The sequence below is a fragment of the Mixophyes fleayi genome, chromosome 3 (genome assembly GCF_038048845.1).
Source record: "Mixophyes fleayi isolate aMixFle1 chromosome 3, aMixFle1.hap1, whole genome shotgun sequence".
Classification (NCBI taxonomy): domain Eukaryota; kingdom Metazoa; phylum Chordata; class Amphibia; order Anura; family Limnodynastidae; genus Mixophyes; species Mixophyes fleayi.
Window position 1 is genome coordinate 293,235,896 of NC_134404.1, and position 15,850 is coordinate 293,251,745.

Here is a 15,850-nt window from a genome sequence, read left to right on the forward strand (position 1 = left end):
ATCCAAAGTTCCATATCTCTTTAAATCACACACTGCTTCCTTCATGGGTTTTCTACTTACTGAGGCATATTATTTTTATATTGTTTATTAACATTTATTTATGTAGCGTCAGCATACTCCATTGGGGTTGTTAACTGACAGGCAAAGAGACAAGAAGACCCTGCTTGCAAGCTTACAGTCTATAGAACACTAGGGGCTAGATTTACTAAGCTGCGGGTTTGAAAAAGTGGGGATGTTGCCTATGGCAACCAATCAGATTCTAGCTTTCATTTATTTAGTACCTTCTACAAAATGACAGCTAGAATCTGATTGGTTGCTATAGGCAACATCCCCACTTTTTCAAACCCGCAGCTTAGTAAATCTAGCCCTAGATGTTTGATATGTGAGGGTATATGCCACATATTGCATATATCCAGGCAGATATCAATAGAAAAATGTAGTCCTGCAGCAATGTTGGTTTCTGGGTTAGAAAGTTTTTGATTATGGAAGGAGAATACATGTAAGTTTTGAGTAAACTGTGTACAGTGGTGTTAATCCAGTATAATACCCTAGGGAGTTTAAAAAGATAGTTTTGGAATTTGATAAGCTTGCCTATAGAGGTGAGGTTTCAGGCAACTCTTAAATGTTTACAAACTAAGAGAAATCTTGTACGAGAGAGGAAATCAGCTTCAATTAAAGTCCTGTAACTAGGAATCAGAGCAGGCAAATACCTTTAGAATATAGCCACACACATTTTGATCAGGGCAGACTTGTCTGTCTATAGTTGTTCAAAACAGCAAACTCTCTCAGGCTGAGAACATTTATTACATACATAAATATTGTATATAACGTGTGTAGTCCATAGTTGCCTACTCTTGCAGAATGTCCTCCCGGTTCCTGGCCACTTAATTAGTTAAGTGGTGGGGTTGGGGCTTAGGTTGAGATTCATGAATCATTGTGGCCCCGCCCCCTGCTGTACTAGGCTAGAAAATGTGATGACCGATTAGGGGTGGGGCCAAACGGGACGATTCACCGACCCTTGTCCCCACATACCCACCTCCGCTGGATCTCCCAGAGACCAACTTGACAAAATTAGCAAGTATGGTGTAGTCACATAATGCACATTGGCAGTAAAGATTTATATATATATATATATATATATATATATATATATATATATATCGAGAGAGAGAGAGAGAGAGAGATAATATTATATATTACTTTAATATATAACACTTTGTTATAACCTAGTTCCCTTGACATGAAATAACACTCTTATGTTTCAGCCAAGTCACAAAATGTCATTACTTATTTTGCATCTGCGAATGTAGGGAGATAGAGTCTAATGACTATGAAAATGTGTCAGTGTCACTAATATTTTCTTATGAAATCCGGAATATCTCTATCTGTGTTCTGTACTTTTAAATGGATTTATGCTCAAACCCCTGTTCCCTGTGACCAGCTAATTATACATGACAGGAATTGTGTCAGCTGTGGCAGATTTAGGGTGACTGATTATATCCACGTCTGAATCTGTCTTTTTATTATTCCCGCAGGCAATGTACATGTTTTATGCACTCGCTATTGTCTGTGACGACTTCTTTGTCCCGTCCTTGGAGAAGATTTCTGAAGTAAGTATGAACTGAGAGACTATTTTTATAGGTGAAACTTTCGATTCCTGTCCAAAGTAAGTATGAACTGACAGCCTGTTCACACTTACTTCAGTAATGTTGTTAGAATTGTAGAAATAAGGACATTACATACGGTAAATCAAGATGTTGGTGGCCTAGCATTTTGCTTTTTTCAGTTATAATTGTTTATGTACTTTTATGTATTCACAAACCCTTTGTGCTCATGCATTGCAGATTTTTTGATTAAATTGGACCCATAATTCAGAGATTTCTGGTTCTTGTTCATGAATCCAGGCTTTTTAAATGAGTGAACATCTGAACCTTAAAATGTTTAATAACGCAATACCACACATTAAATCTGATATTTAAAATGGCAAACACAGGTTGGAGAATGTAGGTTAGTGCAGATGAACTCTTGTCTGTGTTTACCACGCACCTGGTCAAATTAGGTTATGCCATAATCCGCAGAGGCTAACCACTTCATCTGAACCCACATTATTACCCACTTGTACCCGATGACACTAGAATTTGGAGGCAAAGGAATTCAAGGCATAATATCAGTTGCTATATCACTTTATAGTCATGGCAAGGGGGGGGGGGGAGGGGGAGATAAGTCATCCATATTTGGCAACCAGGTTCCAATTACCAAAAATCCCAATAAGAAGACACCTGGGGATAAATGTATCAAGCTGAGAGTTTTCCGGCGGGTTTAAAAAACCAATGAGATTCTAGCTATCATTTATTTAGTACATTCTACAAAATGAAAGTTAGAATCTGATTGGTTGCTATAGGCAACATCTCCACTTTTCAAACCCACCGGAAAACTCTCAGCTTGATACATTCACACCCTGGTTTTATTTAAACCAGGGGGTGAATGTAGGTGTATACCACTTTTTATCTGTTAAATTTATACTTTTAATTTATTGTCTCTATATCGTTCATTAAATAATTGTTTGTTAATGAATATGCCTTTGTACATCCATTGCTAGCTAGGCATACCTCCGCTCATGTACCCAATTCACTTATTTACATATCATACTTTTAAAAATTACACAAACAGAGAACGGGATTTATGTATATTACAATAGAATCTCTGTTGTCATCTTGTAGAGACATCTTCATTGGAACCCCCAGTCAGGAAAAACTGAGATTTTAGAATTGATTCAATTCAGTATAATGTGCCATTTATCACTTCCTCAGACATGAATTGATGCTTCTTACATGTAAAATAGGTGTTCTATTGCTCATTGCAAGCTTAAGTTCTGCTTTGACATGGGAACTTGTAAAATGTACAAATGCATATGTAAAGTATGTCTTTCATAATAGATCTACTTAAAATTGTTGTTTCTTTACAACATTGTAGTCAAAATTTAGATATACATAACCAGGCTCAAACTGTCCATTCAAATAGCCAGAGGGTCTTCAAGTGGTCTGCAAACCTAAGTGGGCCCCTATATTTGATATAAGTAAAAACCGGAAACATGGAGCTTTATAGCCCCCTCATATCACAAATCTATTAAAAGGGAGTGGGACACTAAGACACTAATTTGTAGGACACTATTAAAAAGGGGACTATCCAGAAGTGGTTGACTTCTTTAAATAAAGTAATCTAGGTTGTAGAACCTATATTATATAATTCTATAGATTCCGTATTATGATATATCTGCATATATTGTATGCATTCTATATTTAATGTATAGTAGCAAATTACACTAAATATATTTTCAACTTTACAATGAACCGTATTTCCTTGTTTGCATTCCATAGTCAGACAATACACATTACTGGCCTGCATTGCTAGAAAAAAATTGTCTTAAGCTAGGTACACACTATACGGTTTTCATTCAATAATCGGCTCAATCAGCCGACATACGACCGCTCGTTCAAAAGTCGGGTCAGTGTGTGTGTGGTGACACGATGGTCGAAAGTCTGCCCAAATGGACGATTGTCGCCTCATTTGGTTGGTCGTACCGTTTAATATTTCCGTTCCAATCTCGTTTCCGTTGTGTAGTGTGTATAAACTTCCGACCGATCCACAACAGTGAGTACGAAATTACAATCATTGCTCACGACAACATGGCTGTAAAAAGTCGCTAAAGGGACGTCCGCTCTTCCCTTTATCGTCCTAAACAAGACTAGTGTGTATGCAGTCCATGGACCGAGCGATCGGACCATCGATCGCATGTAAAATCGCTCGGCATAAAAAGTTGGTGGAAATTTCTGTAGTGTGTACCTAGATTTAGAGAGAGGTGTCAACATCAGGGTGAATATTTAATTACACTTGAAGCCCTCATACCTGGGTGCAGAGTCCCCCTGGAAGACAATGAGAGTTAGCTCTGTGAACTTGCAATCTCAGGATTCATTTTGGCTGTTGTGAATGAAGATGGTACCAGCTGCTTTAAATGCTTTACACATCTTTTGGTGTATGTTGGACTAGAAAAGAGTTCACCCCAAGTTGCATATTTCACATACATGACCTTGATTCTATTTACCACTCTGTGCTGAAGAAACGCCCCAACCATCAGTCATACAAGAAGAGACACAACATCAAGCAGCGAAGACCTAATAGCCTCAGCTTTCTACTTAAAACCAATGATTTTTCACCAATTTATGGGGAGGGGCGTACCAGGACAACCCATTGCATGCCAGGTCATGTCCACCATGCCAGCTAATCCGCAAATCCAGGGTCACCTTAACGGTGCCTATCAACTGGCTACCTGGCACTTCCTATGCTGGTGACAAACCAAACCAAGACTGCCACCTGGCCAATCCCAGGTTTTCAAACATGATGTATATACCGTATATATCGATCACCGACCAGTCTCATCTCAAACCGGGAAACCACACAAGCCCCCTCCCCGTAACAGGCTGTGACAAGCAACTCACAAATCTCCAGCTAGTACAACTTTTATTTATAGTCTCCATAAATGTCATTTTTTTAGTTAAAAAACAAAAACAAAACTATTTTCCTTCTACTATTATTCAATTTGTGTTGTTTGTTTGTAATATCAATACTATACAGAACAGATGCAACAACATTACAATGCACACATAAAATAAATAGACAATCTAACTACAGCAAGCTGCAGTAGATTTATTTTTTTATTTATATTATAATAAAACCATTCCCCATGCAGCTAACCACATAAAAAAAAAAGAGTAAGGTTTTTGCAGAGAAATGTGTGGCCATGTGGAATGCATTGTCCTAATGTGTATTAATGTGAAATAATTCTTGTATCCAAACAATGGGGAGGAGCCTCCCAAACTAGAGAAGGAGCCTGATTGTCTTGGCACAGTCCCAATTCATGGCAACCAAAATGGGTTGGACATCCTATGGTGTGAAGTTGGGCAATTGGGTTTGTTTGTGTGTATCAGGTAAACTTTTGTCACACATTGTATCCCTTCAATGTTGGGTGGTTTGTTAGATTAATTATTTGCTAACAAAAAAAAAAGCTTTACACTTAACTTTTTCACTCCTCCATTTCTACAGAGATTGCAGCTCAGTGAAGACGTGGCTGGAGCTACATTCATGGCCGCCGGCAGTTCTGCTCCAGAGCTGTTTACATCTGTCATAGGTATGTTGTTCTTTATCTATTTCCCTGATAAAGATTTAGTGAACCCCATTGTTCAAATATATTATTTCTTCTTACAACAGAGATAGGCAGGATGGGCATCAGATGAGGGCTGGCAAATTTTAGCGCGGGGGTCAAGACTCGACTCAGCAGACTATTTTAAAGCAAAAAAAATGCTAGTGGCCCAATGACCCAGCCTAAGGTAGCCCATTATGGAACCGGCCTGAGGGGACAGATCCTACATTGGGATTATACTGTAGATCACCACTCCTTATGCGCAAATAAAATGCTGTTCATTCACGCAGGAACGCATAATATGGCAACAACGATCCCTGCAGCCCACATATAAGATGGATATCAATGGAGTGTTGAAGGAGAGTTACTATTCTCACCAAAAAGAACCTTTTTTCCTTTTCACATATCATTAATGAACAAATACCTACTAGTTTCTTCATTGACATTGTCACTGTTGTAGATTGGATCAAGGAGGAGTTAAGCTCTTTTCCAAATGGCCGGGTTGTGCTTTTTTTTTTAAGTACAACTTTATTGAAGTACAAATAAATCAAATAAGACATGTAGAGGTACAACCACAAAAATACGTAATAAATGAACACAGCAATAAAGATGACATCAAAAGCACGATTGCTCTTCTGTTCCTTATTTTTGTCTCTTTAAAAAAAAGGGGATGGAGAGGACAGGAATGTAGCGGTGGAGAGGGCTGAGGGAAGGGTAACGTCAAGGGTTGCTTTCTTTTTATTTGAGAGGGGGAAAGGCGAGGAGAATCCATGGAGTTGTTCTTTTTTAGTGCAATTTTTAATGACTTAAGACCAATGTATTTGATATCCACAAACCATTATATAAGATAAGTTATAATTAACAGAAATGTACCTCTTATTAGTGTCTGTTGCATCAGGGTCTGTTTTTTTTTTATTATAACAGAAAATAGAGATGGGGAAGCTATATTAAACCACTCCCCTCCTCACCCCCCATAAAAGCACAATCTGGGGCTGAACCCTGGGTCTTTTGAGAAAATTGCCATATCTCATTATTATCATGTGAAAACCTGCATCCTCAGAAAATGGGAAAAGTGACCTTATCAAAGAAAGTTACTAGTCAAATTAATTGGTTGTAGCACATATGTTAAAATATAGCAAAATCCTTTAAATAGAATTATAAATCACTTTATATGTATTTTTTAAACCCCTACACAGTATAAGCTTCACTCAATAAATACTAAGATGATTTACAAATACTGTTAATATTTTTTCCTGCCGTCAGATGGTTGAGAAACAGTACATAAATGTATCAGCTTCTGCAACATAACAAAGATGTAGTTGGGGCTACCTGCCAACTAATATTTAGTGACTAGAGGGAGGAGGATGTGAGATCTCAGACTGCTATCAGTGTATGTGAATGCTTCATTATTGTACCTGGAAACGCACACCATTGAATCATTGCTGTGTGACACCTCCCAAAGGGAAATTACACTAAGAGATTCCTTTCACCTTGTTCATCACTTTCCCATATTAATGATAATGGGTCTCATTTAGGGGTTATTTACTAAAAACTGATAATAGGACTGATGTTCTATGGTCACTAATCACAGCAAAACCTCTTGTCACCACAATATTTTTTAAGGAGCAGAATTTGCTATATACCCAATGAACTTGGGGAAAAGATATTGCTGTTTATTGCAAACTATTCAGATCATTATGCATATATGGATTCTTTCGGTGCATTCACCCCACAATCGTCCCACACTTAGGGGTTTATTTACTAAACTGCAGGTTTGAAAAAGTGGAGATGTTGCCTATAGCAACCAATCAGATTCTAGCTGTCATTTTGTAGAATGTACTAAATAAATTATAACTAGAATCTGATTGCTTGCTATAGGCAACATCTCCACTTTTTCAAACCCGCAATTTAGTAAATATACCCCTTAGAGTCCCATCACCATAAATCCTACATTAGGTGGAACACAGTCCCATAGCGTTCTAAACTTAAAACTTTATTGAGCGGGAAGCACCAGTAATGATATTACCAGATCACCCTTTGTACTAGGACTTGTTTACATGTTCTATCAAACTTGGATGTCTATGATTAAGGTTTTCACCTCAGGAGGCAGATTGTTTATTTGAGAGAAAGGGCTTTTTTTGTACCATAACTGTTTAAGTATCTTTAATTTACTGTAATTATACAGGTAAAACTTAAATAAATTAAATTTTTTCTTCCTTTAGCTAATTTCACAGAATTCATTCAACCCACAAACTGTTTTACCTTACTCTGCATTTTCTCACATCTACAAGGATACCAAAATATGTATACTGTATTGGATATTTGGTCTATGTTTTGGTCCATAACAAAAAACTGAATAAGGGATAAATTGATCATCCAAGTAAACACTTTGAACTAATGTTCAAGGTGATTAAACTGAAGGCTTCATAAATAAAGTGAAAGAAAATAAGTGTTCTCTGTTATTATCATCATCATCTATTTATATAGCGCCACTAATTCCGCAGCGCTGTACAGAGACCTCACTCACATCAGTCCCTGCCCATTGGGGCTTACAGTCTAAATTCCCTAACATACACACACACACTAGGGTCAATTTATTAGCAGCCAATTAACCTACCAGTATGTTTTTGAAGTGTGGGAGAAAACCCACGCAAACACGGGGAGAACATACAAACTCCTCACAGATAAGGCCATGGTCGGGAATTGAACTCATGACCCCAGTGCTGTAAGGCAGAAGTGCTAACCACTTAGCCACCATTAATCTCTTGAGACTGACCGACTAAAAGGCTCCCAGGTAGCCTCACACACAGACCACGGTTCGTACCCTGGCAGATCCATTGCAGAGGTAGATTTGCAGTACTGTTTTTAGGCATAAATTATCACCAAGGTCTTTTTAATGGTTAAAAAATAACAATGTTGCAGGTAACTGAAAACACAGCTAGTTACTTTTCTGTACTTTGTACAGAATATATTGTTACACATCACATTCTTTTCAGCCATTTAATATTCCTAATGCATTTCACATTTCTCCTCATTTATTTGTGATAGTTTTTTTCAGAAACATAATAAACAGTGCAAAACAACTGAAACCATGAAATAAACTCAGTGAAACCATCCGACTTGACATCTCCTCCTCCACCCTCTCGTCCACCCCCTCCCCCCACTCCTCCGTCCTCTCCCCCTAGCCACCTTTCCCTTCACTCCTTCCGCCCCACCTCGGGTGAAGAAGTCCAATCCCTCATCTCTTCCTCCCCCCCTTCGACCTGTCCCCTTGATCCTATCCCCTCCCACCTTCTTCGCTCCCATTCCCCCTCCACCTGCTCCCACCTTGCTCACCTCTTTAATCTTTCCCTCTCCACCGGCATCTTCCCCTCTTCCTTTAAACATGCTCTCGTATCTCCCATTCTTTAGAAACCTAATCTCGACCCCTCTTCTCTCTCTAACTATCGCCCCATATCTCTTCTCCCCTTTGCCTCCAAATTACTCGAGAGGCTCGTCTGCAGCTGTCTCTCCTCCTACCTTTCTGTTCACTCCCTCCTTGATCCTCTCCAGTCTGGTTTCCGCCCCCTTCACTCCACCGAAACTGCCCTGGCTAAAGTTACCAATGACCTCCTCTCTGCTAAAGCCAGGGGCCACTTCTCCCTTCTTATCCTCCTTGATCTTTCAGCAGCTTTCGACACCGTCGACCACCCCCTCCTGCTCCACACCCTCCAGTCCTTTGGCCTCTCCGGCCCTGTCCTGTCCTGGTTCACCTCCTACCTGGCTGACCGATCCTTCTCTGTCACCACCTCTGGGTCTCTCTCCACCCCTTCTACCCTTTCAGTCGGGGTCCCACAGGGCTCTGTCCTTGGACCCTTACTCTTCTCTCTATACACCTCTTCCCTGGGTGAACTCATCAGCTCCTACGGCCTCAAGTACCACCTTTATGCTGATGACACTCAACTCTATCTCTCCTCTCCTGATCTCTCTCCCTCCCTCCTCTCTAGGGTGTCCGCCTGCCTCTCTGCCATCTCCTCCTGGATGTCCTCTCGATTCCTCAAACTCAACCTCGCCAAAACCGAACTCATTGTCTTTCCTCCCCCTCAAACTTCCTCCCCCTCTGACCTCTCTATCACTGTCGACATTACCTCTATCTCCCCTGTCCCCCAACTTCACTGCCTCGGGGTCATCCTTGACTCCTCTCTCTCCGTTGCCCCTCACATTCTTTCTCTTGCTAAATCCTGCCGCTTCCAGCTGCGTTACATCGCACGCATCCGGCCCTTCCTCTCCCAAGATGCCACCAAATGTCTTATTCACTCTCTGATCATCTCCCGCTTGGACTACTGCAACCTTCTCCTCACTGGCCTCCCCCACTCTCATCTCGCTCCCCTTCGTTCTGTTCTTAACGCAGCCGCTAAGCTTATCTTCCTTTCTCGCCGCTCCTCTTCTGTCTCCCCCCTCTACCAAGCCCTTCACTGGCTCCCCTTCCCCTACAGAATCCTGTTCAAGCTCCTCACTCTCACATACAAGGCCCTCGCCAACTCCACTGCTCCCTACATCTCCAACCTCATTTCTATTCACGCTCCATCCCGCCCTCTCCGATCTGCCAACGACCGTCGCCTCTCCTCCCCTCTGATTACCTCCTCACACGCGCAAATCCAAGACTTCTCCCGCGCTGCCCCCCTCCACTGGAACAAGCTCCCTCCCTCCTTCAGAACATCCCCTACTCTGTCCAGTTTCAAACAGGCTCTAAAAACCCACCTCTTTCTCAAAGCCTTCCAGTCTCCCACTTAACTTCCTACCTTTTCTGCCTCCCTCCCCTCTTCCCCCTCCCCTGAATCTGCCTCCGTTCCCCCTTCTCTCCCTCTCACCCCGTGTCTCTCTGTCTATCTACCCCTCCCCTTAGATTGTACGCTCCCTTGAGCAGGGCCATCTCTCCTCCTGTTTCCTGCACCTTTTACTCTGCTCTCCAGCTACCTTTCCCCCCACCCCTCTGGGGGTCTCCCCGTCATCCGCGCCCTTCCTCTTGGGCTCCGGCACCTGCCGGTCTTCCCTTCCCCCTCTCTCTAGCTGTGCTCTGAGCTTACTGAGTTACTGTGCTTATTGTTTACTGTATTTTGCCGTCCCACCTTGTACTGTACTTGTTTGTCCCTGTACGGCGCTATGGACACTGAGTGGCGCCTTATAAATAAAAATTAATAATAATAATAATAATAATAATGAAACACATTTACACAATGTCACTTTATACCATGCACTAATTGGAGATAAATAGTTTCATTCAGACACATAAAAATCATTCGGCAAAGATGGAGACGGGTGAATGAAAGCAAGAAAAAAGGTTACAAAATCGAATAATGTAGACAACTGAAAATAAACGCAATGTGCCTTTTGGAACAATTACTGCATATGTGATTTGTACATTGTCTGAGAACTATGTAGGGACCATGATTAAAACCAGAGCTGTTTAATGTAGAGTTAGCCATTTTTCAGACTGTTTTTTGTTTTACAAATGTCTATACCAAAGATGGTAACACATGAGAGACCAGACAAGATCATTGTAACACAGTTGACCATAAATTTTATTTTGCTCTACAGTTTAGAAGAAGAGCCAATAAAATGACCTCTATGTAGAAGCTATAATCTGATTTCTGACAGTGCATAGACAATGCAATTCAAACCGATCATTTTCTTAATGTCATTGTTTTACAATCAATTCTTGAAACATATTAGTCAACAACATGAGCATCATCTACATACAGACATAACAATAACACTTCTTCATGCTGAGAAAGCAATAGACCATTGCAGATGGATTGCATATGGTTGTTTGCCATTTACTATTATAAGCATATAGGGAGCTCACTGCACGACTCTCTATATTCTGTATTTATTTCTGATGCAGGTGTGAAAGAATCCCCATTTACTGCATCACATGATCAAATATAGTAGACGTGGTCTTCCCCTATAGCAAGTCCCTTTTCTATAAACCTGCTCAGCAGTTCTTGGTTGTAGCCAGGTCTTGTGCTCATAGTTATAGTTACTCACTAGTATGAAACAGAGTGACAGACAACATAGCGGGGGGCAAACCTTGTAGTCAGACAGACCAAGGTCAGTACCAGAGAAGGCTGAGGACTCAGTATGTGTTTACTGTAACCATTAAACTACTTACATAATAAGAATGAAATATAAGGCAACAGCCTTCTATGGTGTTCAGGTCCTATATACATATCATCATTATATGTTTATTTATAAGGCGCTACAGATTCCCTGGTGCTGGAAGCTGTGGCGTCTCAGCCATACCTACCAAAGTTGCCCATTTAATCTTCCTAACAACATAATCTTACATGTTATTGACATAAATATATATAACTGTAACTAAATCATTGCACTTTCCCCACACCAAACCCTATTAATCCAGGCAGTACACACCAAACTGAAGTTTATTTCCATTGCTGTTTGTAACCCAATATTAAAAATGTCTAACCCCATATCTTATAGGTGTACTTTATCTTCCCTGTAAAAAACCCCACAAAGTATATGCAATTTGTGTTTTTTAAAATCGGATGGATATTGCATTTACGTAAACCCGTATTCAAGTACAAGATCTCAAGAAACGTTTCCAGATGAACTCAGGTATAAGGACGCTCTCCTATACGGTACTTGCTATATTCAGGCAGACAGACACACTGCAGGATATGAAGAATGCAAATGTGCAAAATGAAATACATTAACACCTGTTAATAATATAATCATTAATAGAAAAAATACATTGGAAAACATATTTCTTTTTTTTACATGAAATACATTTATGTAAATGTTGTGAATGTCTACTATACATAAAATGTATTTATACAGTTGCTCTTATATGCAAACACATGTTCTGGCACCCATACATGACTGTCATCACTATCAATCGGCACTTACACCTGCCCTGTAGCTGGTGCAGATGATATGGCTGAAGATCACGTACCTGAGAGATGCCCAGAGCTTGAATCGGACAAATGAGTGTGCACTCGACCTTGGCACGCCCTTACTGTGCATTGTCTATGTGCATATGCCCCCTCCCTCCCATGTTCCGCCCTTCATGTCGTAGGCATCGGACGTGTAATTAGCTTTTGAAGATGAATTACATGCACTAGCACTAACTGTTGTATAGTCCATTTCTGAGCATGTGTAGAGCCATTTTAGTAAAAATATGGCACGCAACGGGACTTACGTTCCTTTTTGAATCAGGCCTATATCTGAAAGAGAACCCACTTAACACATGTAACAATGGTGCTATTGACCTGTTTACTATGTATCCAGAGGCTTTATTTCTTTGCAAAGTCAAATATCTCTCAAAACTTTTTCACATCAAATTATAATTACATCTTAATTTGAGATACGCATGCTTAATTTTATGTAATAAAATTACCAGTTGAATCTTTTCCATGTCATTTCCATCTACATATAATAAGATGATACTCAGTATAGAAACATAATCGATTGCCCTGTCCTATTTTCAAACCCCTCCAGGCCAGTTTATCGGCTGATGATTGATGTTGTGATTTGCCCAATAATCACATGAATGGGCCATGTTCCAAATTATCTCTATCACAGGTCCTGTAAGAATAACAGAATTAGTGCCTGACCAAATGGAGCCTGACATAAATGTGAAAGCAATGTTATTCCCAGCAGCCGACTTGCTTAATTATATTCAGTGGTAGGCCTGATCTAGCTGCTTCTGTTGCACCATCTATTCTAAAGGAGTAAATCTCTTCAGGTGCAAATCTAGAATGTCTAAATATTTACAAATACTTTCTTATATTCAAAAATCATAAATGGAGCATTGTCTGAGTACATCAATAAAGGCTCTGGCAAAAATGGTCCTAAAAGCATAAACTAATACATCAGTACCCCTGCATATACATACATACCTGTTAGTATTTTTACCTAGTCCTATCCCAGTGCCTTTACCGGCTTTGATCTGTTTTGGATCTTAGTAAAAATCGATGCACTCTTTCTGATGACAGTGATACTTCTTGTACATTAAAACCTGAGGGTCATATATTAGTTTAGAAACTAACTCAAATATTCTAAAAGCCACAAATAATACTAATGCAAATGCCAGATGAAGCAAAATAACTTCAGCTGCTTAAAAACAAATCATTTTCAAAGATTTTAATCAATTGACTAGAATTTCAAATGTAACAACGTGTCTAGAATGTTCCCCTGTGTATTGATGGCAAAAGATTTAAGGGCCTATTTATCAAACTCCTGCAAAAACAGCCATTTTCGCAGTAGAAAGGCTAATTAAGTATCAGCGTATTTATCCAAGCCCCTGGTCCAGTATGGACTAGTCTTGCAAAGCTTCCCCATGCAATGTGTAAGCCTATTTAGGACAGTGACGGTGCACCAAACCCCAAGACAGCGCACACCCCTCTCCCCACATTCAAATTTCCAGTAACCTGATACCTGTCAAATTCAGCAGTCAGTCATTATATCCTGTCAAAAACATTTATTTTGCCAAAAAACCCTTCTCATATCAATATAATTATAAATCCACAGAAACAATAAGATGATTCCTAAAATCTTTATTGTCTTGTGAGAATATCACTTGTTAGCACAGCTGATGCCCTGTACCAGGTGTAGTATTATGTATATTGTATGTTGTATGTTTATGTTATGCATGTTTTTCTTACTGATCCTATCTGTGTATGAACAATGTGAAATCAGTGTACAGGACAGTAGGATTCCTGTGTTGTGTTTACTTATCTTTCTTTAATGAGTACATTATGATGGATGAACCTTTCTTGCAGGAGTATTCATCACAAAGGGAGACGTGGGAGTTGGTACCATCGTTGGCTCAGCTGTGTTCAACATCCTCTGCATAATTGGAGTCTGTGGCCTGTTTGCTGGACATGTAAGATCTATTATTATTGATATTGTCACAAATTTAAATGTTTTCAAGTCAATAAAATATATAATAATTTGCATATTAGTCTCTAAGGAGGAATGCAACTTTGGACATTAGTGGAACGAAACCTCATTTTTTTATATTTTGTAGTAAAGGATGAATTGCAATGTTGTTTCCTACCTACAATGTGAAAACAGTTCTGTTTATTTATAAAATTAAGTATAAGCTTCTTTCTCTTTTATTCTGTCATAGTCCGGTCAGCGCAAGTCACTGTGGCTCATTTATAAATCATAAGAAAATGCCCACACATTGGTTCTTGCACCAATGTTCCTGTTTATCCACATTGTGCAACACAGATGCACGCCCACATTCTGGTTTTGGGAACTTTCCCCCGAAAAACTCTGTGACCTCTTTTGCCGGATTGCGGGTCCAGTTCAAATCTAGCTCTCTGTCACTTTAGATTCAGTTTTTCCTTTAAAATACTGCTCGGTTTAGCCTCATTCCTGTCTTAAATATATCATGAGAGTCAGTGGGCATTGAGTCTTTATTACATGTTTAACCTTTGTGTGTTTGAATGTATTTATTACATTGTTTGAAGTGTACCTAAAATGTTCTTTTCATATAGTCCATCTAGAAGGCACACAAAGCCCAAGTCTGATCTCCACTGCCTCTGAGGACAAAAATAGTCCTTTTGTGGAGATGGGAACACTCACTATGGCCCAGCGTGGGTAGGGATTGTCCCTGTAAATGCATTATCTGCAGCTTTTGAATATCATTTAAATATCTTGTCCTGCAAAATAAAAGCTCACTTTATCTTGTAGGTACAACATTAGAAGTGTGCCTAGCCTGCGTTCAGCAAGGAACTTCCTGATCCACCTAGCTCCTCACACCAGAAGATACAAATTTTAGCAACCCCCCCATCCACACACACACACACACACACACACACACACACATGTTGCTGTGTAAATTAACCTTTCTAACTTTAATAAACAAAAACCTGCCCAATTACCAACAGTGTGTGGTGCAGCCAGGGCCGGTGCTAGGGTTCACGGCGCCCTAGGCAAAATTTTGCCCGCGCCCCCCTAACACACTAAATAAAAAAATAATTAAATTTTACTTACCTTTTCTTCCTCTAGCTGCTCTTCGCGATGCATGCTGAGAGGGAAGGGGAGTGGGGCGTTGGGAAGAACTTTATTCACACTGTCTGTCAGTGACAGACAGTGTGATACCTCAGAGGCGCCGCTGGACAGACTATCACATGATCACCCCGCCGCCGCTGCATTTCTCTCCCGAGCCGCTGAACCGCTGACTAGATTAGAAAATCTAGTCAGCGGCGCCCTGCAGGTCCCGGCGCCCTAGGCAACTGCCTAGGGTTGCCTAATGGGAGCGCCGGGCCTGGGTGCAGCGGTTTATATAAGCAGGGTCTTCTGTGGCACAATATGTCGTATATTAAAAGCACAGCTTAGTTAGAGTGTAAGATGATGCTCACAATTCTGTCGGTCATTCTACACATCTATGTACATCTATGTGTGTGCATTTAGATGTTTCATCTTTAAGATGTAAAGTAATGATATTCTGTAAGAGTACCATGCCCCTGGGAGAAGTTGCCATCCATTCAATTTCTAATTTGTCATTTCCATTTTGACTACTGCAGAAAAAACGATTCCCATTAGATTCATTTTTTAAAAACCACATAACTGATGGGTGTGGGGGTGTTTGTATTTAATTATATTTTATATAAACAATGCTACTTTCACATTTATTAATAACAC

General features: G+C 40.1%; 1 protein-coding gene across 1 annotated transcript in view; it reads left to right on the forward strand.

Annotated features, from left to right (window-relative positions):
• SLC24A3 (solute carrier family 24 member 3) overlaps window positions 1–15,850 on the forward strand; it is a 311,310-nt gene that overhangs the window by 216,072 nt on the left and 79,388 nt on the right. Inside the window, exons 4-6 of the mRNA XM_075203825.1 lie at window positions 1,536–1,610; window positions 5,101–5,185; window positions 13,978–14,081. Of these exons, the coding sequence (XP_075059926.1) occupies window positions 1,536–1,610; window positions 5,101–5,185; window positions 13,978–14,081 (264 nt within the window). The remainder of the gene's footprint in view (window positions 1–1,535; window positions 1,611–5,100; window positions 5,186–13,977; window positions 14,082–15,850) is intronic.